Source organism: Solanum verrucosum, unplaced genomic scaffold, assembly GCF_900185275.1.
Source record: "Solanum verrucosum unplaced genomic scaffold, falcon-dt-bn FXZP01000182.1, whole genome shotgun sequence".
Lineage (NCBI taxonomy): Eukaryota > Viridiplantae > Streptophyta > Magnoliopsida > Solanales > Solanaceae > Solanum > Solanum verrucosum.
This window is the reverse complement of record NW_026020378.1, coordinates 5,950,086-5,971,992: the sequence shown is the minus strand read 5'-3', so window position 1 is coordinate 5,971,992 and position 21,907 is coordinate 5,950,086. Positions and strand designations below refer to the sequence as shown.

General features: G+C 36.0%; 2 protein-coding genes across 2 annotated transcripts; both read left to right on the top strand.

The window, feature by feature from the left end:
• The first annotated feature begins 202 nt into the window (after positions 1 to 202).
• LOC125838498 (uncharacterized) lies at positions 203 to 13,832 on the top strand. The gene is made up of 3 exons (XM_049517535.1): positions 203 to 565; positions 12,594 to 12,837; positions 13,104 to 13,832. The coding sequence occupies exons 1-3, from the start codon at positions 287 to 289 to the stop codon at positions 13,487 to 13,489; spliced, it is 909 nt and encodes a 302-aa protein (XP_049373492.1). The 5' UTR covers positions 203 to 286; the 3' UTR covers positions 13,490 to 13,832.
• A 3,269-nt stretch (positions 13,833 to 17,101) lies between these two features.
• Positions 17,102 to 20,041, top strand: LOC125838497 (nucleolin 1). The gene is made up of 3 exons (XM_049517534.1): positions 17,102 to 17,543; positions 18,878 to 19,121; positions 19,361 to 20,041. The coding sequence occupies exons 1-3, from the start codon at positions 17,256 to 17,258 to the stop codon at positions 19,744 to 19,746; spliced, it is 918 nt and encodes a 305-aa protein (XP_049373491.1). The 5' UTR covers positions 17,102 to 17,255; the 3' UTR covers positions 19,747 to 20,041.
• The last annotated feature ends 1,866 nt before the right edge of the window (positions 20,042 to 21,907 follow it).

Below are 21,907 nucleotides of genomic sequence, written 5' to 3'. Positions count from 1 at the left end.
TAAATAATTATAAATTTTTGATAATGAACTAATTCAAATTCTGAATCCGCATAAATTGTATAGTTTGTGGAAAGGTTATGCTACATTTTTTTTTTGGTAATTAAGAAAGCATGTTGCATAATTGCGCAATTATACATAAAATTGGTGTCTCTTTGATAAAAATTATAAAATATATTGATATATATATAAAACCTCCATTCTTCTTTCTCAGTCTCTGTTATCTGCTGATCCAACAACTTCTCCAAACCCTAAATTGAAGAAGAAATATTGGGTTTACTTGGTTGAAATGATGGGGAGTAAAGAAGGGTCTGTGATGGTGAAGAATTCCAATGTATTTGCGGCGCTTGATACTCTGAGGAAGAAGAAGAAATCTGATAAGGAGAAGAGTAAAGGGTCGTCGAAGAAGGAACAGGAGCCGGAAGTTTTGTGGGCTCCGGCGCCGTTGACGGTGAAATCTTGGGCAGATGTTGGTGATGAAGATGATGACGATTACTATGCAACCACTGCTCCTCTTCAGTCTTTTGTGGGTTCCAATGAATCTGAAAAAAAACCTGAACCTGTTGAGGTATTGCACTTTTGCCTGCTTTTTATGTTCTGTTCTTTGGGTATGAAAAATTTCTGCTTTTTATGTGTGTTAGATTGTATTTTTCACCTTTTTGATAATCGAAAATTTATTCCCTTGAAAAATTGAACGAACGATGCATCTGAAAAGTGGTTGAAGAAGCCAACTAAACAAACAAAGATAGTGTTAATCACTCTACTGTGTTTCAACCTCGAATTGGTTGGGGCCTGCTGTTTTAGGACCTGAAGATTTCCATTAGGAAGTAGTTTGCTTTCCGAGTAAGTTAGTGGCAAAAACACTAGGTGATTCTTTCCATTTCTGTTGTTGCTGGAAATCTGTTGTTAGTGGGCGGTGACAGATATCCCGTGGAATTATTCGAGTTGCGTGAAAGTTGACTTGGACACCACGGTTATTATTATGGTTTTCGGTGCAATATATATAACAAAAGAAACTTTATCAAACTAAGAAAATGAATCACAGTCATTGAATAACTTTTGAAAGAAATCAAATATCATAATCATACATTGTGTGGTAAAATAACCTAAAAAGAAACAATGATTCTATATAGAGAAGAATATATTTTAATTAACTATTTTTACGCTAATTTCTCAAATCAAATTGAAAAATAATAATAATTCTTTTACATGTTTCTAACTTCATTTGTCATTTTTTTATGTCATCATTAAATCGTAAACCCATCTCTTTTTGTCATCTGTATGAAATCATAAATAATTTTTTATAGTACACACGTTTCTTTTGGAAGTAGCCATCATTAGATATGTAATATTTCTACAACTTGGATTTTATCAAAAGTTATATCTTTTAAATCAGTTAATATTGGAGAGTGATGTTTATCTTTCAAACTCTTAATTCAAGTTAAAAAAAACGATCTTTCTCTTGAACTAATTTATTTTGACAATGGCAAACTTGGAGGAATGTATGTTAAATTACTCAAAATATTTTCAGTTGGCTTCCTTTTCGAATTCATTCTATCCGTAAAAGATCATTTCAGAAACATGATGGGCATATATGATTTGGAGGAATCAATCTAAGAACAATCATCACTTTGCTAATTAAGTGATATTGAGATAAGTTGATTCAAATAACTTTAGATTTTAAGCCTCTGAAAGTTATACTCCCTACAACATTCACATTCTACTTTAGCCACCCTCTTACTAGGCTACCACAGATGTATTCAGAATTTTTTTTGCCTGCCATATATTTTTACTGTGTTGTAATTCAAAGTCAGCCAATATTGATGTTGTGATATATCTCTGTAAATTTCAAAGTTCTATCCTTTTATGATTAAGAAACTAAGATTTGAGAGTTACCATTAATTAGTGAGAATATGGCGGAAAATGAGATTGCTCAAATGTCGCCATAGAGAGATGGACAATTTTTGCCTCCCCCCCCTCCCAAATAAAAATAAGTATTACAACTTATAATTTTGAGTTCCCATTTGTACTTTTTGTTACAAATAATCTAAAACATGAAAAATGTCGTCTGTTTGTGCCAACACTTCCTGCTTACACCAAAAGTAATAAAGGGCTAAACAATTCATCTTGAACTTCAGTAAATTGTTCTACTTTCCCTCTGAACATCTCTGATTTCTTTCTTTCCACAGTGTCCACCATAACTGGGACAATCTTCCATCTCTCTTTCTTTTCTGTTGCATTGCCCACACTGTTCCAGTATTTTAGATACCTTCTACATTCATTGGCTTTACCCATTTGGTCTTTCTTAAGCTGATGAAGGTCCTCCAAAGCTGCTCTGTCCACATGCAATGTAAAAAAGATGGTTGACTCTGCTTGTTCCCCACATAAATAGCATCCAGGACAAAGCTGGAGACCTCTTTTTTTTTTCTTTCATATCTTCGTGTGTCAACGCTGCTTCCTTTGCCAGCAACTCAGAAAAACAGTTCACCTTGTATGGTATCTTTACTTTCCATATCATTTTTCATGGCCATCTCTTCTCCTGATTGTTGAAGCATTAGATCTCTAGATGCAGAGTTGATAGTGAAGATTCCCTTGTTGTCTATCTTCCAAACTATTGTGCCATCTGCCCCAGTTAAATTACTCAAATGGGCAGCTGTGTTGTTGAAAGCTGCTATCTTCTCCATTTTCCAATCATTCAGATACCTTCGGCAGATTCCACCCATGTCTTGTGCACATGTCAGCCACAGTGACCTGCTGGTCAAGGCATAAGTATGGATGTCTGGATAGAGTTATTTTAGAGGGTCCTGTCTAGTCCATTTGTCTTCCTAGAAGGACACTTCCATGCCATTTCCCACTTTGAAGTTGGTTCTAGTTAAAACTAGTGGCCAAAGGTTCCTGATGGATCTCCAAATGCTACATCCATATGGGGTAACCACCATCATTATTATCCATTTACCCTCCATTTCATATTTTTCATTAATAACCTCCTCCCATAGCATATTGTCAATTGTTACAAACTTCCGTAGTCATTTCATCATTATGTTTTTGTTGTGCATTTTCATGTCTCTAATACCCACACCTCCTTTTTTTCTTCTTGTTAGCTCCCTCCGTTTAACCAAATGAAACTTTTTTTTGATAACCGAGAAATCCGTCTGTGACCCGCCCTTTGGACCAATCACAGCCTTCTAAACTCTGTGGATAATGGGCCCGCCCTCTACCCTTCTCCACTTAAATACTAACCAAATGAAACTTTTTCTTATCTTTTTTTCTTATCTTCATTTCCTGCCAGAAGAATTCCTTCTTAATGCATCTATCCTCTTCTATCACACTGTCTGAGGCTGGGAAAACAGACATCATGCTAGAAGGTAATGCATGTAAAACACTATTAACCTAAGTCAATCTTCCTCCCAAGGAAAGATATTGACTTTTCCAGTTAGTTAACTTCTTCTCATGCTTTTTTACCACTCCATTCCAACTTCTCCTAGATTTACTTTTGGCACCCAAAAGCATGCCTAAAGATATTGTTGGAAGCTCACCCACTTTGCCTCCCAGAATTGTTGCCAGTTCTCCACCTCCCCTACATATAATTGATGGGATATATCAAGCTCTTCCCCCAATTGATGTGTAGCCCAGAAATTGCTTCAAATATGATGAATATTACCCTCATGATCAACATGTGTCCTCTCACTTCTTCACAAAAAACTAAAGTATCATCTGCATATTACAGATGAGTTATCTCCACATTGTTCGCTGCCCTGTTGCCCACCTGAAATCCTCTGACCCAACCTTTCTTCCTTGGTTTTGTTTGAATAATGTTGGTCGTTCCTTCCATTGCTAGGATAAAGAGAAAATAGGATGGAGGGTCACCCTGTCTCAAGCTCCTCTGGCAGGAAAAGAAACTACTTGGGGTTCTCTTAATTAATAATAAGAGAATTAACTGTACTAATGCAATATTTTACCCAATTGATCCATGTAGCTCCAAATCCCATCCTCTGCATCATGGGAATCAGAAACTTCCAATTCAGGTGATCATATGCCTTCTGTTTGTCTAGCTTACGTAAAATAGCAGGCAACTAACTTCTTTGCCTGGACTCCAGCCACACACTCATTTTCTATCAGCAGTGCATCCATGATTTATCTGCCTTTTATAAATGTCGTCTGCTGTTTGTCCACTAGTCGGTGTATGCCTTTTTTTCAATTTTTCTGCCAGTAGCTTGGCAATGATCTTGTAAACCCCTCCTATCATATTCTAGGTCTGAAGTCTTGAACTCCATAGCTCCTATCTTCTTAGGAATTAGAGCCACAAAGGTGGCATTGAGTCTCCTTTAAAAAATTCCTACCTTATGTAAGTTTTGCACTGTTGCAACCAACTCTAGACTGATAATTCCCTATCAATGACTAAAGGATGCCAGGGAGAACCCATCCAGCCCTGGTGTTTTGTCACCTGCACATGCTTTTATGTTCTCGAGGATCTCTTGTTGTTCAAATGGTGCCATCATCAAATTGTTTTCATCTTCTCCTATCATGGGGCAATTCCTCATATCTAGCTGTGGTCTTTAATCTTCTCACTTAGAGTATAACTTCTCATAGTAGGCAACAATCTCCTCCTGCACCTCTTCTGGTTTAGCCAAGATTTTCCCTCTAACTTTTAGCTTGTCAATTGTGTTAATTCTTTTGTGAGTATTTGCAGTTCTGTGAAAAACCTAGTGTTTCTATCCCCTTGCTTTAATCATATTGTCATGGATTTCTTTCTCCATATAGTCTTTTCCCTTTTAGCTATGTCTCCAAATTCCATATTGAGTGCTAGTATAGAAGCTATCTCTTCTTCCTTTAGTGCTCTGTGTTCTTGAATCTCCTCTAGTTGAGTTAGCTGTCTCAAAACATTGTGCTTCTGAATACCCAAGTTACCTTGAGAAGTCTTACTCCACTCCTTCTATTTCCCTTGTAGAGCTCTTAGTTTCGCCACCAGAATGTAGTCTGCCTTTCCACTAAAGGTGAAAGAGTCCCACCACACTTGCGCTCTTTCATTGAAACCCTCTGTTTCCAACCGTCAATTTTCAAACTTGAAGTATGACTTTTGTTAGAATAGGAATAGGTTTATACAATCCCATTAGAATAGGAATAGATTTATACATTCCTATTAGAATAGAAATAGGTATATACAATTCTATTAGAAAAGGAATAGTAATAGAAATAGAAATAGGAATACTAAATAGTATCCTACTTGGTAAATGATTGTATTCTAGGGTCTATAAATAGGGTCTCAATGTAATAATGTACACAACAACAATTCAATAATATTCTTTTCCTATATTTCTCACATGGTATCAGAGCCTCTACGAACTTGGTAGAGATTTAAAGAGCTTCCGCTGCCGGCGGGTGGCACCCATAGATGCTGCCCGTCTGGCCAATGATTATGTTAGCAAAAGTTGGGTCATCGTGTATCTATCTGATGACTATTTTCTCACATCTAATTTGTGTAACACCGTGCCATCATTCCGGTGACTATTTTCTTATATCTAATTTGTGTAGCACCGTGCTATCATTCCGGTGACTACTTTTTCTTATTTAATTGTTGTAGCACCGTGCCATCATTCTGGTGTCTACTTCTTTGTGTAGCACTGTGTCATCATTCCAGTGACTACTTTTTCATATATAATTTGTGTAGCCTGTGACATCCTTCCGGTGACTACCTTTTTTTGCATATCTTATTTGTGTAGCACCGTGCATCTTTTCGGACTACTTTTCATATTTAATTTGTGTAGTACCGTGGATTTTTTCGAACTATTTTCTCATATCTGAGTTGCATAGCATCATGTGTCTTTTCAGTGACTCCTCAGATTTGATTTGCATAGTTCCATTCGTCTTTCCGGTGACTCCTCAAATCTGATTTGCGTAGGGTTGTGCCATCATTCCAACCCTACCCGTATAAATTTTACTTTTTCAGTAGTGTCGTGTCATCATTCCGACCCTACCCATATTATTTCTCTTTTTCAATGGGGTCGTTCCATCAATTCGAACTATCCTATATAATTTCTATTTTCTAGTTGGGTCATGACATCATTCCGACCCTACCCATATAATTTTATTTCTTAGATTGTGACCACTTTTAGCCATCAAATCTAATACTCCGACATATGAGCATGTTTCAGCCGGTGACTCGTTTAATATCGACTCGTCTATTGATTCCAACATGATCCATATACTTTATACTAGATTTTGAGCACTTGCAACAACCATTGCATTGTGAAGAAGTATATATGGAGCAACCACCTAATTTTGTTGCTCAGGGGGAGTTTAGTAGTTTTGTATGTTGATTACGTAAGTCATTCTATGGTCTGAAACAGTCTTTGCAAGCTTGGTTTGGGAAGTTCCAACACTGTAATTTTATCACTCTGTATTTTATCGGCATTATGCATCAAATTCAGTATTTCATGAGAAGACCAAGCACATTGAGATTGATTGTCAATTTTGTGAAGTCGAGTGATCAACTTGCAGATATCTCACCAAGCCCCTCATCGGTCCCCGTGTTAATTACATTTGTAACAAGCTAGGTACATGAATTGTATGCACTAGCTTGAGGGGGAGTGTTAGAATAGGAATAGGTTTATACAATCCCGTTAGAATAGGAATAGGTTTATACAATCCCATTAGAATAGGAATAAATTTATACATTCCTATTAGAATAGAAATAGGTATATACAATTCTATTAGAAAAGGAATAGTAATAGAAATAGAAATAGGAATACTAAATAGTATCCTACTTGGTAAAGGATTGTATTCTAGGGTCTATAAATAGGGTCTCAATGTAATAATGTACACAACAACAATTCAATAATATTCTTTTCCTATATTTCTCACAACTTTCTACTATCCAATTAACATTATAGGTGAGTGGTCAAAAGTCACTCTGTGTAGGATATTCTGTCTGATGTTCCTGAAGTTTGTATCCCATTCTTCTGAAAATAAGCATCTATCTAGTCTAGCTGTTGTGTGTCTGTCACCTTTCTTCCAAGTGAACTACTCCCCCTAACAATGCTAAATCCACTGGCTCCATATCCTCAATAAAATCAGACAAGTTTATCATTCCTTTATTAATTCTGTTGCAATTTTTCTTTTCTGGATCATGTCTGTCGGTGTTGGAAGCCTTAACAGATTACACATTCACAAGGTCCTGAAACTAGCCTCTAGCTGCCCCAATCTCCCAACAAGTCTCTTTACTCTCCTTTCTATTATTTGGGGAATAAACCCCTGTAAGGTGCCAATTGAAATCATGACACTTCCCAGAAAAACTACAAGTCACTGAATACATTTCCACACTGCTGAGCACTCCTTCCCGTATTTGTCCCACATACTGGCTGTACCTCCTCTAGTCCCACTTTCCTCCAACTGAACATAATTGACTCACTTATATCTGTGATTTCCCCCTCCACCTTCACCACCTGGAAGCAAACCTCATCAGCTTACCAGGTATGTAATATATTTTTGATCATTCCCTTTTTCCTAGCACAATTCAGTTGCCTTGTGCTCCAAGACTCTGTATAACTTCATTATTCTTTTATGGCCAAGTTTCCTCCCTACTTCTAGTACCATAACTCATGAAATTAGTATCCAGCTCTAAACCTTTCAGTTCATTTACCTCTTTCTTTTTAATGACTGACTGCTCCCTTGTTGTTCTTTATTTTTTTGCTTGTTATTGTCCATCTTCATAAGAAGTTCTTTTGCCTTTTGGCTTCTCCTCGTACCCTTTGAAATCAACTCCAAATTCGGTATCAACACAATGATGTCTAGTTGAATTCAAATAAGCGTGCTTAGTGTTTAAGCATTTTGTTCTGTTGGTAATTGAATCTTCAATGGAGTTGCATCTTCTGCTACAATGTTGGTGTTCTCTCCTTGCAGCTTCAATTGTATACTCTTCAGTTCCCCTCTCTCGACAACTGTTGACTCTACAGCCACCAAGCTCTCCTTGGTTTGTTCGAACTGGAAAATTTGTTGTTCTTCCTTATCCTGAGTTCCCAATTTCTCAAAGCTTATTGTGTGTACTGGGTTGATAAGTTTGCAATTATCTCGATGTTTACTATGTCCATCTCCTGGGCTTCAGAATTAGAATAACTTCTAATGACAGATTTGCTCAGATCTCCTTTGTATGAAGATTCCAGAGTAATAATGACAGATTTGCTCAGATCTCGAATGGAAATAAAGCTGACATATCTACCATTCTCATGGTATTTAAGAGTGCAACAAAATTCTGAGAAGTGGTCCTTTAATTTCCATTTCTGAACTACTTTTCCCTGTTACTTTAATGCTTCAATAAATACTGAAACTAAGCACTTCAAGACTTTAATGCTAATCTTCACCCTCATTAAATTCCGACTTCGCTTGATCCATTCATACTAGGTTTCTCCGCACCGTATTTACACCTAATGATTTTGTAATATTTGAATCCTAAATTGTAGAATATACTTTTCCCCAATTGAAAAAGTTTCGGTCATAAGTTGCCGGAGTAGGCCCCAGACAGAGTGAAATCGACTTTAGGTTTTAAGTTGACTTGCCTTGATAGCCGTGCCTGAGAGCATTTTTATAGTTCTATCATTTGTCCTTTTTAAACTATTGTACATATATTATGGTGCCTTCTTCCTTTTCTAAGAATGAAATAACTCAAATTGTTACAACTTTACCATTCTCAAAAAAAAAAAAAAACTCAAATTGTCCATTTCTCATATTCATTGAGCCATAATCAAGCCGGCGATAATCTCTTCTAGCTTTTATTATTACGTCCACATTGTTTGATCTACATGAATTGCCACCAATCTAGTATCCAATTCAATGTTAATAGATATTGCTCTACTCTTGGCTCTTGCCCATCCTGTCATTAGGAGTGCATAACCAATTTTAAAGCCTATTTTTTCTCTAAATTTATCATCACTACGTACACAAATATTTTGCCTTAAAAAAAGGGCCGCTTAATGTAGACTCGTAGAGTACTAAGTAGGTAACCCTTGCTCAATAGAAGTATTCAACAGAAATTTTCATTCATAGGTGATTCAATAATTTCAACTTCTATCTTATATACCCCATTAGATATATCTATATGTTCTGGTCTTAAAAATAACTAATATGCAAGAAAATATGATGGTACTTCCGTCAATAATGCCAAAATTGTGGGGGTATATTTTCTTACAATTAATGCTAAAGAAGATAAACTTTTGGTGAAGCCATTAGACCATTCCTGTTATTGTATTACTTGACCACATTGCTAAAGACCATTCAATATAAAAACTACCTTGTGCAAAAGAATTTGATTTTAAATTCTGTCAGCCTTAAAACTAAGACTACACATAATCACAATAAATGGAAGTTTGATTATGCAAGACTAAAAACTGTTTTTTCAGATATGAGAGGACTCATTATGTTCCAAAATCTTATTTACTAACACTCAATTAAATAAAAGGACAATAACAGGTTATAGCTTACTTGTGTGATGTGTCATAATATTATAGTAATAGTACAACATGATCTTATAAATTGAAAAGTGATTATGAGTCATGAACGACCGTACTAAGCTAGTTGAGGAGTATTTTGGCCAGTTCCTGATTCATATTCTCGCAAGTTTCATCCATTTCTCATAATATTTGCAAAGGACTTCTTTTCGTGTGTAAAATTTTCTACCCTCTATGGAACAAAAGGAACCAAACTTTAAAAGATTGAGCCACATAACCTGTCAAACAGACAACAACCTTTGTTCAAGCTTTTATTCTTGCATCCATGTACTTGTGATATACCTTGATTAGCCACCATTCCAGCTTTCCATTTCAGTGCTAATATATATTGCTCTACTTTTGCCCATCATGGCATTGGGGTTAGTGCATAAACAATTTTAAAGTCTATTTTTTCTCTCAATTCATCATAACTATGTAGACATTTCGCTTCAAATAAACTACAAAAGGCTTAATATAGAGTACTATAACCTTTGCTGTGAGAAATCCTAAAAGTCAGTAGTGCACACTGATTTAAGAAATCTTCTAGAGAAATTAAATAAGATAAAAATGAATCTCAGTACCATGTCATCTGCATGACCATCGTCACGGTGTAGAGACACAGTGATAGCACTTAAATCAGCAACAGCTCTACTACCGCCGTCATTGAGATTAAAGTGCTTTGTCATTTCTTCTTGTCGAGGCCACAATAATAGCATCATTACTGGAACAGAGTTCAGTTATGTGACATATTTAAATGCCCTTTAAGCTGCCCTATAAAGAAGGAATGATGTCCACTTTGGGACCTAGGACTCCATTGTGTGTGTATGGATATTTTTTAATTGATTATATCTCTAAGAGATATAAAAGATTTATCAAATCCCAATATATATAAAATTATTTAACAAATAAAATTTCATTTTAAGTTGCCTGAAAATGATGGAATGAAATCAACATTAGCTAACAGGATTCAAAAAGACTTCATCGTACATGGAGCAGTTGTTTCAACTGCATATCTATAATTTAAAAGTCTATAATTAAATTTTAATTCACAGCTACTTCCTTTTATCAATGTTCCAATTTTATTTTTTTAAAATTACTTGAAATTGAATCCACGGTCTTCATGGTTATTTTGCAGTAGATTTTTTTCTACCATCAGAACATCTGCGATTTCTTTTAGTCCCTAACATACAGGTTTCTAACCAAGCTAAGAGAACTCTTAGTGACGGCTAGACTAATGTAAGTGAAACAATAATTGTTAAGTGTGAATTCCAAGTTCCAATAGTTAATACGACAGATAGGATGATTGTTTCCATTGTGTTATGTTATTACTTAAAACCATATTACGGGAGAATGTTGGTCTTTTAGGACAACTTCCTTGTGTGATTTTTGGTTCTAAAAGTATTCTCCTATTGAAATTGGAAAATGGGGCCTGTGGCTGCAAGTGTAGCTAGGCTTTTCCTTTCTGTTTTGGACGCTAGGAGTTTCACAAGTTAATAGTTTATTCCATGCATGTTTTACATTCTTTTTCTACTATAGAATCTATCCATCTTGTGAGGAGAGACCAGTGGAGAAGTAAAGGGAGGGGAAGAAAGACCTGCATATGGTGTTTAGTAATGTAGAGTAGACTCACGACAGTCCCAAGAGAGGTCCTATGGGGATGTCTTCAGGCTAGACATGATGGAGCCAAGACCCAAGTAAGCATAGTGGGAGGAGACGCAAAACACTTCTCGGTCAAGATGGGGTTGCACTAGGAATTAACACTTGACCATGTTATTTTGCCTTGGTGATGATGAATTGATGCACCATGTCCAAGGTGAGGTGCCATGGTCTGTTATTTGCAAATGATATAGTACTGATTGATAAGATTTACGGTGGAGTTAATGCTACGTTAGAGGTTTGGAGACAAACCATGAAGTCTATAGGGTTCAGGTTGAGTAGGACCAAAACAAAATACTTAGTGCAAGTTCAGTGATGCATTTGGTGAGGTAGGTGTAGAAGTAAGTTTTTATTCATAGGCCATCCCCAAGAAAGCAAGTTTCAAGTATCTTGGGTCTTTAATCCAAGGAAATTGGGAGATGATGATGATGCCACACATATTGGTGCGCGATGGATGAAATGGAGGCTCGTCCCCGAGTCATGTGATAAAAAGATTCCACCAAATCTTAAGGGTAAGTTCTATAGAGTGATGATTAAACCAACTTTGTTATATGGAGCTAAGTTTTAGCCAGTCGACAACTCACATGTTTAGAAAATGCAAGCTGCAGAAATGAGGATGTTGAGATGGATGTGTAGTTATACTAAGAGATATAACATTAAGAATGATAATATTTAGGATAGAGTGGGGATGATTTATGTGGTAGACAAGATGAGGGAGACGAGATAGATGGTTTGGACATGTGAAGAAGATATGCGAAGATGCTCCAATAAGGAGGTGTGGGAGGTTGGGGATATATTGAGTATGAAGAGAGGTAGAAGTAAGTCAAAAAGTGAGGTGATTATACCGTATATGATGTAGCTTCAACTTATCGTGGACATGTCCTTTTAGATAGGAGGGTATGGAGGTAACAGATTAGGATATAAGGTTAGTAGGTAGTTGAGCTATGACTTGCTTTTTACGGTGGGTTTAGGCTTCGTGGGAGTGCTGTGTCTGTCGTAGTATTAGCCTTGTGCATGTAATTTCTTTTACTAACAATATTATTTGTTGCTGTTATTTTTTCTTTTCCTTGGATGCTCTGTACTGCTTTCCTTGTTATTTGACATGTCGTTCTTCATTCTGGGATTTCCTTTTTTCGTGAATACTTTGATTTGTTGCACTTGTGCTGATGGTCTTTCGGAAACAACATAGAGGTAAGGTTTGCGTACATTCCAACCTTCCCAGACCCCACTGTGGGATTTTACTGGGTATGTTGTTGTTGACTCACTCTCATGTCTGTTTCTGCGTCTATTTGTTCTCCAAATTGGAAGGATAAATCTTCTTTTATAAGGAGATATAAAGGTTGAAGAGAAGAAAATGAAGGAGAGATAATCACACACAATCTATATTTGGTAGCCATAAAAAATTGAACCTTTTTTTGAGTTAGTATTGTGCATATACTGAAGTTGTAATTGGACTTGCAGGAAACCGAAAGCGAAGACGACCTTCTTGATGAAGATGAAGATGTGGAGGACAATGACCACGAATCTGAGGTTCCAGAACATGCTGATCCAGTAGGCCAAAAGATAGAAGCTTCACCAGCTCCTAAAGAAACTGAGAGACAGCTATCAAAGAAAGAGAGAAGGAAGAAGGAGCTTGCTGAATTGGACTCGCTTTTAGCTGATTTTGGGGTTGAACAGAAGGAGAAAGGTCCAGACGACTTACCTGGTAATTCTTCTTCTCATTTACTGATTACAGTGTTATCCTTCTAACTCCTCCCTTGGTAAATAGTGATCGAAGTTGGGTGATGAAATTGATGTCCTACCTCCTTAGGATTGATATCATATTCCTTTGCATTTTTATAGACTCTTTAAACATGTCTACTTTCTTTTCTTTTGTTAGCACTGGTTGGTCATCATGTAGTTGAGATGGCTAGCTTCATTCTATGGGTATCTGAAGGTGGATTTTCCTAAATGTTTCTCTTATAATTACAGATGTTGGCAATGAGAAGAAAGAGGGTCAGCCAGCAGAAGATGTGGAAAAGAAAAATGGTGGGGCTAAAGAGCCTAAAAGTGCTAAGAAGAAGAAAAAGAAGGATAAAGCATCCAAGGAGGTGAAGGAATCAGAGGATCAGCCAAACAGCGTAGGTGCAACTGTTCTACCAGAGGAAACTGGAGGAGCTGAGCAAGTAGAAGATGCATCTACGGTGGATATGAAGGAGAGGCTGAAAAGGGTGGCATCGGCAAAGAAAAAGAAATCTGGCAAAGAGACAGATGGTGCTGCAAGAGCTGCCGCAACAGAGGCTGCTGCAAGGAGTGCCAGGCTTGCTGCAGCAAAGAAGAAAGAGAAGAGCCATTACAACCAGCAGCCAATGCGGTAAATTCTACCCAGCTTGGAATGATTAGCGTCAATGGTCCGAGTTCCAAACAGTTTGGTACACCAAATCGTTGTTTTGCTGATGTAGAAAAACATTTGGGCTCTAAGTTTTGGTCTTTAGGGCACAAAAAAACTATGGACTAGTTCTTGGAGCTTAGATTAAAAGGTAAAGAGAAATGAGAAAAGTTTTACAAAAAAAATAATGTGTCTGGCTGGACAATTTTGCTGAATGTGAATGGTATTTGGAGATCTAGAGAGTTAAGTTTATGTGTAAAAGTAGCACATTGATGCTAGTGCCTATTGAACTAAGGTTTGGTGAATGAAATACAAGTAGAATTGTTTTTTTATTGGTTATGTGAGGCATGATCTCGCCTGTTTTTGTTGAGGCGATTGTGTGGACTCCGTATTCCCCCGGCTTATACCAGAAATTAGAGAAGGATGTGAGGTGAGTATACTATTCAGCATGTAACCTAAGTTGCACAGACTCTTCACTTTCTATGCAGCATTAATGTCGAATTCTCCAAAAATAGTTTTTGGAGAATATGACAAGCACTCGTTGATATTTTTGAAGAGTTAAGAGTAACATAGCCTACTGAATTAGTTGAGACGTGCACAAACTGTTCCTTTACCATCTTTGCCTCCTTTCCCTCTTCTTTTGCCACCACAGCCGCTAGCCTCGGTACCACTCTCTGCTTCTTGTAAATTGACCTAGATTTATTTTTAATGATTTGGCTGTCTCGATGGATCGCTAGAGACGACCAACGATTTTCAGATTTGGTCATGCTCCATCTCCTTGCACAGACAACTTCGTCCTCGCCAAAGAAGACGGGATTGATTTGTGGTGGAGGACGGTGGGAGAAAGCTGAAGCTACAATGGTGTTGGGAGTTGGCTCATGATAGTGTCCAAATTATGGTGATGATTGACTTATATTCTTCAACAAGTCTTCTTCTTCTTTTTTGGTTTGCAACTCCATTGTGAATGTAATCTGTTGAGTGAACGTATACAATCTATTATGATTATATACAAAGAAATTAAGTAAATTCATATGATCTATTGTTGATTGTATCCAAAATTGTATTTGTTGGTACAACCATTAGAGTGATTAAATTCACTGTATTTCGTTATATGAGAAACAAAATATAGTTTGTTGAGTGACCGCATACAACCTATCATATGACTGTATGCGTTGGTGCAACGAAATTAAGTAAATTCACATGATTTATAATTATGCTTGTATCCATCAAGATTGTATATATTAATATTTCGAGAAAATGGTCAAATGAACCCCCAATCTATTAGTCAATTCTCAACTACACACTTATATTTTACGGGGGTCCTATTACCTCCCTAAACATTTTAAAAGTGGAATATATTGCCCCTTAAAAGGTCACACCCAGATTTATGGTAAGCAGTGTGTTGCACGCGCGGTGCCACGTAACATATATGGTACTTTTTTTTTTATATAAAAATATAATTATTCTTTTTCTTTATTCTATTTCCCTTCTATGTTTTTTTCTTTTCTTGTTCAGCCGATTTCTTCTTTTCTTTTTCCTTTTTCTATCCTTTTCTTTGACTAAAAATTTTCTGCCATTGAAGTGGAAACTCCAAGTTCCATCTGTAACCTCAAAAAATTTAGTTTCTTAATCTAAGTTCCCAATTTTTCTTATACAGCTATTTCAACATGCAATTGGACCTTTTTCAAAATTAATTTGTGGGTCTCATACCATTGGATATTCATCGGCTTCAAAAACTTCAATATCTTGATTTTGGGGAACAATTTTATCAGAGATATCCGTCGCCAACCGAAAATTTGACGGAGCTATAGATCTTATATATGCATATGAACTTTATTTTTTCGGTAAAACACAATAACATAGCCAATCTTGAATATCTAGGTTTGGTATTTAATGGGTTTTCTCTGATGAGAATATTGTTGGAGTTTGAAAAGATTAAAAAAAAAGAATGAAATATGAATTGAATTGGTGAAGTCCTTAAAAGTTTACCAACTATCGAAGTCTTGAGCATATTGATTTGGCTTACAATAATCTAAAAGGAGAAATTTTATTTGGGTTGTTCATGTTAAAGAATTTGATGTTCATATACTTGTATAGTAATCAACTTTTGGATCTGATTCGGATCTGGATTTCTTCAATTTTGTGTGTTGTTGTAGTTGAAGTAGTAAAAAATTAATTGTAAAAAATACTAATTTTGACCTTGATGCTTTGTTAATTTTATTTACTCAACTAAGTTTTCTCTATATTGTTCAATTTCATGGTGTGCTTGAACTTATGAACACTTGGCTATGGGAAAGTGTTTATTTTTAATTTGATCCAGTGTTTTTCTAATTTTTGCAAGTGAAGTCAATTTCTTTTGAGAAAAAGAAGAAGGAGTTTGCGTCACTAATAACAATTATTAATAGTGAGATAATTTCATACTCTTTTTTTTTCTTTAGGAAACTTAAATCTGGCGGAGTACGGAAGAAATAGAGAAAGAAGAGAGAGAAAGTAAAATGAAAAACATAAATAGAGTAAAAGTAAAGTAAAATGAAAAACATAAAAGATCAGAAAATTAATAAGAAAGTTTGCCTCTCACTTTCTTTAAGAAAGTGAATTGCATTTTCTTTGCCAACTCAGCATTAGGGAGCAAATAATTCTACTATAAAATAGTTCAAGGGGATAATAAGACCCTCCTAAAATATAAGTGTGTAGTTGAGAATCGACTAATAAATTTGGGGGTCATTTGACCATTTTCTCTTAATACTTCCATTAGAGCGAATAAATATAAGTGATACAAAATGATAATAATTAATATGTATTAATACATCCATTAGAGCGAATAAATTTAACCGATACAGAACGGTATCAATTGATATAGTAAAGAGAAAGAATACAAGTGAAATTATGCAAATAAATAAGAAAGCGAAATAAATCCCCTTCATTTATTACAGTCGATTCTATTTATTTCCTTTAGTCAAACAATAAGAGGAAGCGCTTGAGCGAAAGGAGAAGACACAAAAAGAAAAGATGCATCTATCCTTAGAGATGCAAGAGCTTGCCTTAGCACAAACCCTAGAGATGCAGGAGCTTGCCTTAGGACAAAAACTGTTGATATTCAAATGGCGTATGGAGCTGCTTAATTATCCTAAGACTTCAACCCCATCTTACATCAAAGTAAGTTTAGCTGGATCGAGAGAATCTGGGTAGGCATGACCGGAAGAAGAGGCAATTCCATCTCTGTCTCTGTTCGTGTAAAGTCATGGCCTAACCTAATTGGTGAATGAGCCTACAAATGGTAACCGCTTTGTATTTGTCATCTCTTTAAAAAAACTGAAAGACTAGAAATAATATTTTAAAATTTTCGTAATTCTCAATCATCTATCTTCTTTCTTTCGATACACTATTGTCCATATAAATATTGAATATAAGTGATTCAAAAATCCTTAGTAATTATTTAAACTATAGAGGTAGATATCTAAGCCATAGACCATAGTCAATTATGAGAATTTGTACATAAAATTCGTGTATGTTTATAAAATATAATTAGTGGAGCAAATCACAATAGGCCAGAACTATATAACCCTCTATTTCTTCTCTCTCACTCGTGTTATCTCCCCATTTATCTATCAAGAACTTCCCCAAACCCTAAAAAAATTATTTGAACAAATCCATTCCAACGACTGTTCTCCAATTTCTACTAGTTTATTTTTCTTTGTTTACTTGAGTAGAACGAACGAAAATTGAAGAGGATTTATTGGGTTTACTTGGTTGAAATGATGGGGAGTAACAGAAGGGAAGAAGGGTCTGTGATGGTGAAAAATTCCAATGTATTTGCGGCGCTTGATACTTTGAGGAAGAAGAAGAAATCTGATAAGGAGAAGAGTAAAGGGTCATCGAAAAAAGAACAGGAGCCGGAAGTTTTGTGGGCTCCGGCGCCGTTGACGGTGAAATCTTGGGCAGATGTTGATGACGAAGATGATGACGATTACTACGCCACCACTGCTCCTCTTCAGTCTTTTGTGGGTTCCATTGAATCTGGAAAAAAACCTGAACCTGTTGAGGTATTGTTCTGTTCTTTGGATATGAATTTTTTTGGATTTTTAGGTTAGGGATATAAGTGTGGTATATTGTATTTTTAACTTCTCTGATAATTGAAAAAATTCAATGTTATATTTGAGAAGTGATTGAAGAATCCACAAGCAAATACAGTGTTATGTCTTGTTTAGTCAGTTAAATTACTGTGTTTTCAACCCTGAACTAGTTGTGGTATGCTCTTTTAGGACCTTTCGAATTCCAATAGGAAGTCATTTGATTTCCAAGCAAGTTAGTGTTTCTCTAACAGTTCTAGTTCTATCTCGAACTTGTTCCTACACTAACATAGTCCTTTATTTCAATTTGTTTGTCTGGTTTTGACTTTTACATGGAGTTTAAGAAAGTGGACAAAAATCTTGGGATCTTAGACTAAACAAAATGTCCTTTAGTCTTGTGGTCCTTAAACATGTATGTGGAAAGTTGAAATAAAGAGTTGTCAAAAAGGGAAAAAGACATTCTTTTTTAAATGGAGGGAGTACAAGTTATGGAACGGCGCGAAATAATATCCGGGGCGGCAGATTCAATGAAGTAAGTTAAATGTCATAAAGAAGTTGCAGAGATTATGAAAGAAATATTATAAGACTAAGGAGCTGGCGAATACCAGGGGATAGATTAACACCAACTATAAAGGTTAACCAAACATCTAGCTTTTAGGGAACACTTAGGAGTTGAAATTACATCAAAACATCTGTGGTTTCCTTCAGTCCCTAGCATACAAGTTTCTAGCCAAGCTAAGAGAACTCTTGGCAAAGGCCCGTCTTAGTGTAAGTGAAACAATAACAATTAAACCTTAATTCCAAGTTCCAATAGTTGGTACTGCCTATAGGATGATTGTTTCCATTGCTTTGAGGTGTTTGTTTAAGTCACATTGTGGGAGAATGTTGGGCTTTTAAGACGACTTCCTTATTTGATTTTTGGTTCTAAAAATGTTCTCCTTTTTTTAAATTGGAATGTTTGGTTGGGGCCTGTGGCTGCAAGCGTAGCTAGTGTTTCCTTTCTCTTTGGACACCCGGACTTTTACAAGTTAATAGTTTCTTCCATGCATATTTTATTCCTTATGTCTGTTCATTTTGCTTAATGATTTATTGTTCTGTTGACTCCCTACTCTCATGTCTATGTTTTCTGTGCTGTTTGTTCTTCAAAATTTAGGGATTAATTTTCTTTCACGAGGGAATAGAAAGTTCAAAAAGAAGGAAAAGGAAGTAAATAACACAAATTATTGCAATATTTGGCAGCCATAAAAGTTGGAACGTTTATTCGAGTTGGTACTGTGCATATACTAAATTTGTAATCGGGTTTGCAGGAAACAGAAAGTGAGGACGACCTTCTTGATGAAGATGAAGATGTGGAGAATAATGACCACGAATCTGAGGTTCCAGAACATGCTGAGCCAGTAGGCCAAAAGATAGAAGCTTCACCAGCTCCTAAAGAAGCTGAGAGACAACTATCGAAGAAAGAGAGAAGGAAAAAGGAGCTTGCTGAATTGGAGGCACTTTTAGCTGATTTTGGGGTGGAACAAAAGGAGAACGGTCCAGAAGACTTACCTGGTAATTCTTTTGCCTCGTGTACTGATAAGTGATAATGGTGTTTCCCTTAGTAAATAGTTATTGAAATTGTGATGAACTTGATGGCCCACCTCCTTAAGACTGATATCATATTCTCTTTCATTTTATGGACTACGTTTTCTTTTGGTTAGCACTTGCTGTCATTATGTGGTTAAGATGCCTAGTTTGACTCGATGGGTATCTGAAGGTGGATTTTCCTAAATGTTTCTCTATAATTACAGATGTTGCTAATGAGAAGAAAGAGGGTCAGCCATCAGAAGATGTAGAAAAGAAAAATAGTGGGGCCACAGAGCCTAAAAGTGCAAAGAAGAAGAAAAAGAAGGACAAAGCATCCAAGGAGGTGAAGGAATCAGAGGATCAGCCCAACAATGTAGATGCCACTACTGGACCCGAGGAAACTGGAGGAGCTGGATCAGTAGAAGATGTGTCAACAGTGGATATGAAGGAGAGGTTGAAAAGGGTGGCTTCGGCAAAGAAAAAGAAATCTGGGAAAGAGACAGATGCTGCTGCAAGAGCAGCCGCAATAGAGGCTGCTGCACGGAATTCCAAGCTTGCTGCAGCAAAGAAGAAAGAGAAGAGCCATTACAACCAGCAGCCGACGCGATAAATTCTACCACAGCTTGGAATGATTAGCATCAATGGTCCGAGTTCCAAACAGCTTGGTACACAAAATCGTGTTTTTGCTGATGTAGAATAAGATTAGGGCTCTAGGTTTGGTCTTTGGGACACAAACTATGGACTAGTTCTTGGAGCCTTGGCTTAAAAAGTGAAGAGAAATGAGAAAAAAAGAAGTGACTGGCTGGACAATTTTACTGTATGAGAATGGTATTTGGAGATGTAGAGAGTAGCTTATGTGTAAAAGTGTTGCATATTGGTGCTAGTACCTATTGAACTAAGGTTTTGGTGAATGAGAATGTTATTTGTTGTAGTATTGCTGTTTTATTGAAACATTGGGGCGATTGTGTTCTTAGAATGTCATTTCATTTCTCTCACGTTTGGTGCACATAACTACTTGGTATTTGTGTGGTAGAAAGTGGTACGTACCTTGAGATGTGTGCAAATTGATTCTTGTATAAAAAATATATATACTGAATTGTTGAGATGTGCCCAAATTGCTTGGGGCAAAGAATTGTTTGTTTAAATTTATTCATCTTCCACAAACGTTTAGTAAAGAGATTTAAAGGAGTTGTACCACCAAGTACTTACAAGGACTCCTTAATCTTACTTGGAGGATAGAAGACGCATATCCTCATTACAAAGAGAGGTGATTTAAATGCACGAGGTGATCTAATCATTCAAGGGAGCTGAAATGCGATCTTTGAATTTTTAGTTTTTGCTTGAGATCTTTATTGTTGGCGGATGTTGAGTGAATTTACTCTCTTTTTGGTCATGTTTTATCTACATTTGAGCATTGTTCCAAGTAATTTCTAGCTTGAAACTCCTTGTTTTCATTTGATCACATGAATTTGAGCTTATGACAGATGTTTTTATGCTTTGAAGGTGAAAATAACTTAATTGGACTAATTATGAAGTAAAAAGTGGGCAAACTCGCGAAGGCAAAAATATTTATCATTATTCTAGAATTTCTTTTGATCTTATTTTCATTATTGTTTATGAATTCTTCTACGTGTAATCAGATAATGAGTGCCTAAAAGTTTTCATTATAGGGTTATGAACATCTTCCTCTAATTATATGACTGTTTACCATTTTCTACCAAATTCTCTTTTCTTAATCTAATACTCGTATATTTTGTTGCTTCACAAGCTATAAAGTAAATAAATAGTTGTTGGTGAAATCGGACACAGAAAAACTAAGAATAAAACGTGGATTAAGGGGAGTAGAGTTCATATGTAGCTTGATTAACAGCTAAGACATAAATACACATAATTTATCCTGTTTGGGTCAAATACAAGAAGATATATAAAATCATTTGGATCGGTTTACCACATTTTCACTCAATAATGTAAGTGTGAGGTCAATCTGGATAGGTGTAATTATATAGCTCAAAAGACCATGATCATATTATAGAAGATATCTTAAACATGCTTAACAACTATAATCGAAGAGGATGAAACTACTTAAGGGTCATAACTCTAGGTCTTTAATCCCTCTGTGCTCACCTGTGATAATTAGTTGTATGCAAAATTCTGATAGTGAGGCAGACTCCTCGAAAGTTGAAGGAACTCTTACTACATTCCAATCAAAACTAGAAAGGTCAATTATGTATTTTAGTTTTAACCTTTGTTTATAAAAAAAATACTTCTTTTATAAGACTAGTTTCTTAAATTCCTTTTAAACTATGTTCCCACTTTTGTCTAGTGTATGCTCATGTTTTATGTCATGTTATGAGTATGCTAAGGCTAGCAATGTCATTAAGTGTCGATCACGCTCAAGGTGTAGGTTTGAGAGTCACACAATTTTAATTGTAGATATATTGTCTTCGTAAGTTGCGTAAATGAAATAACAAACGAAACAAAGTCTTATGTTTCCAATGTAATTACAAAATTCACTCATACGATAATTATTTTTCTCAAAATTAATTTTTTTTGAGAAAATCACGAAATTGTCCAGAGCAGTCAGTTCTTCAAGATTTACTTTAGGCTGAGGGCTAAAAAACCCTTCCCTAAAAAAATATAAGCAGCAACTTTTGCGTGTTATAAAAAATATATTTTAAGCAAGGAAATAATAGAAGAAGAGCGCGCTTTCTTCATGCGGCGTGACACGTCTATTTTTGACGCGTGAATTGGGATCGCACGCCAGCTAGGTC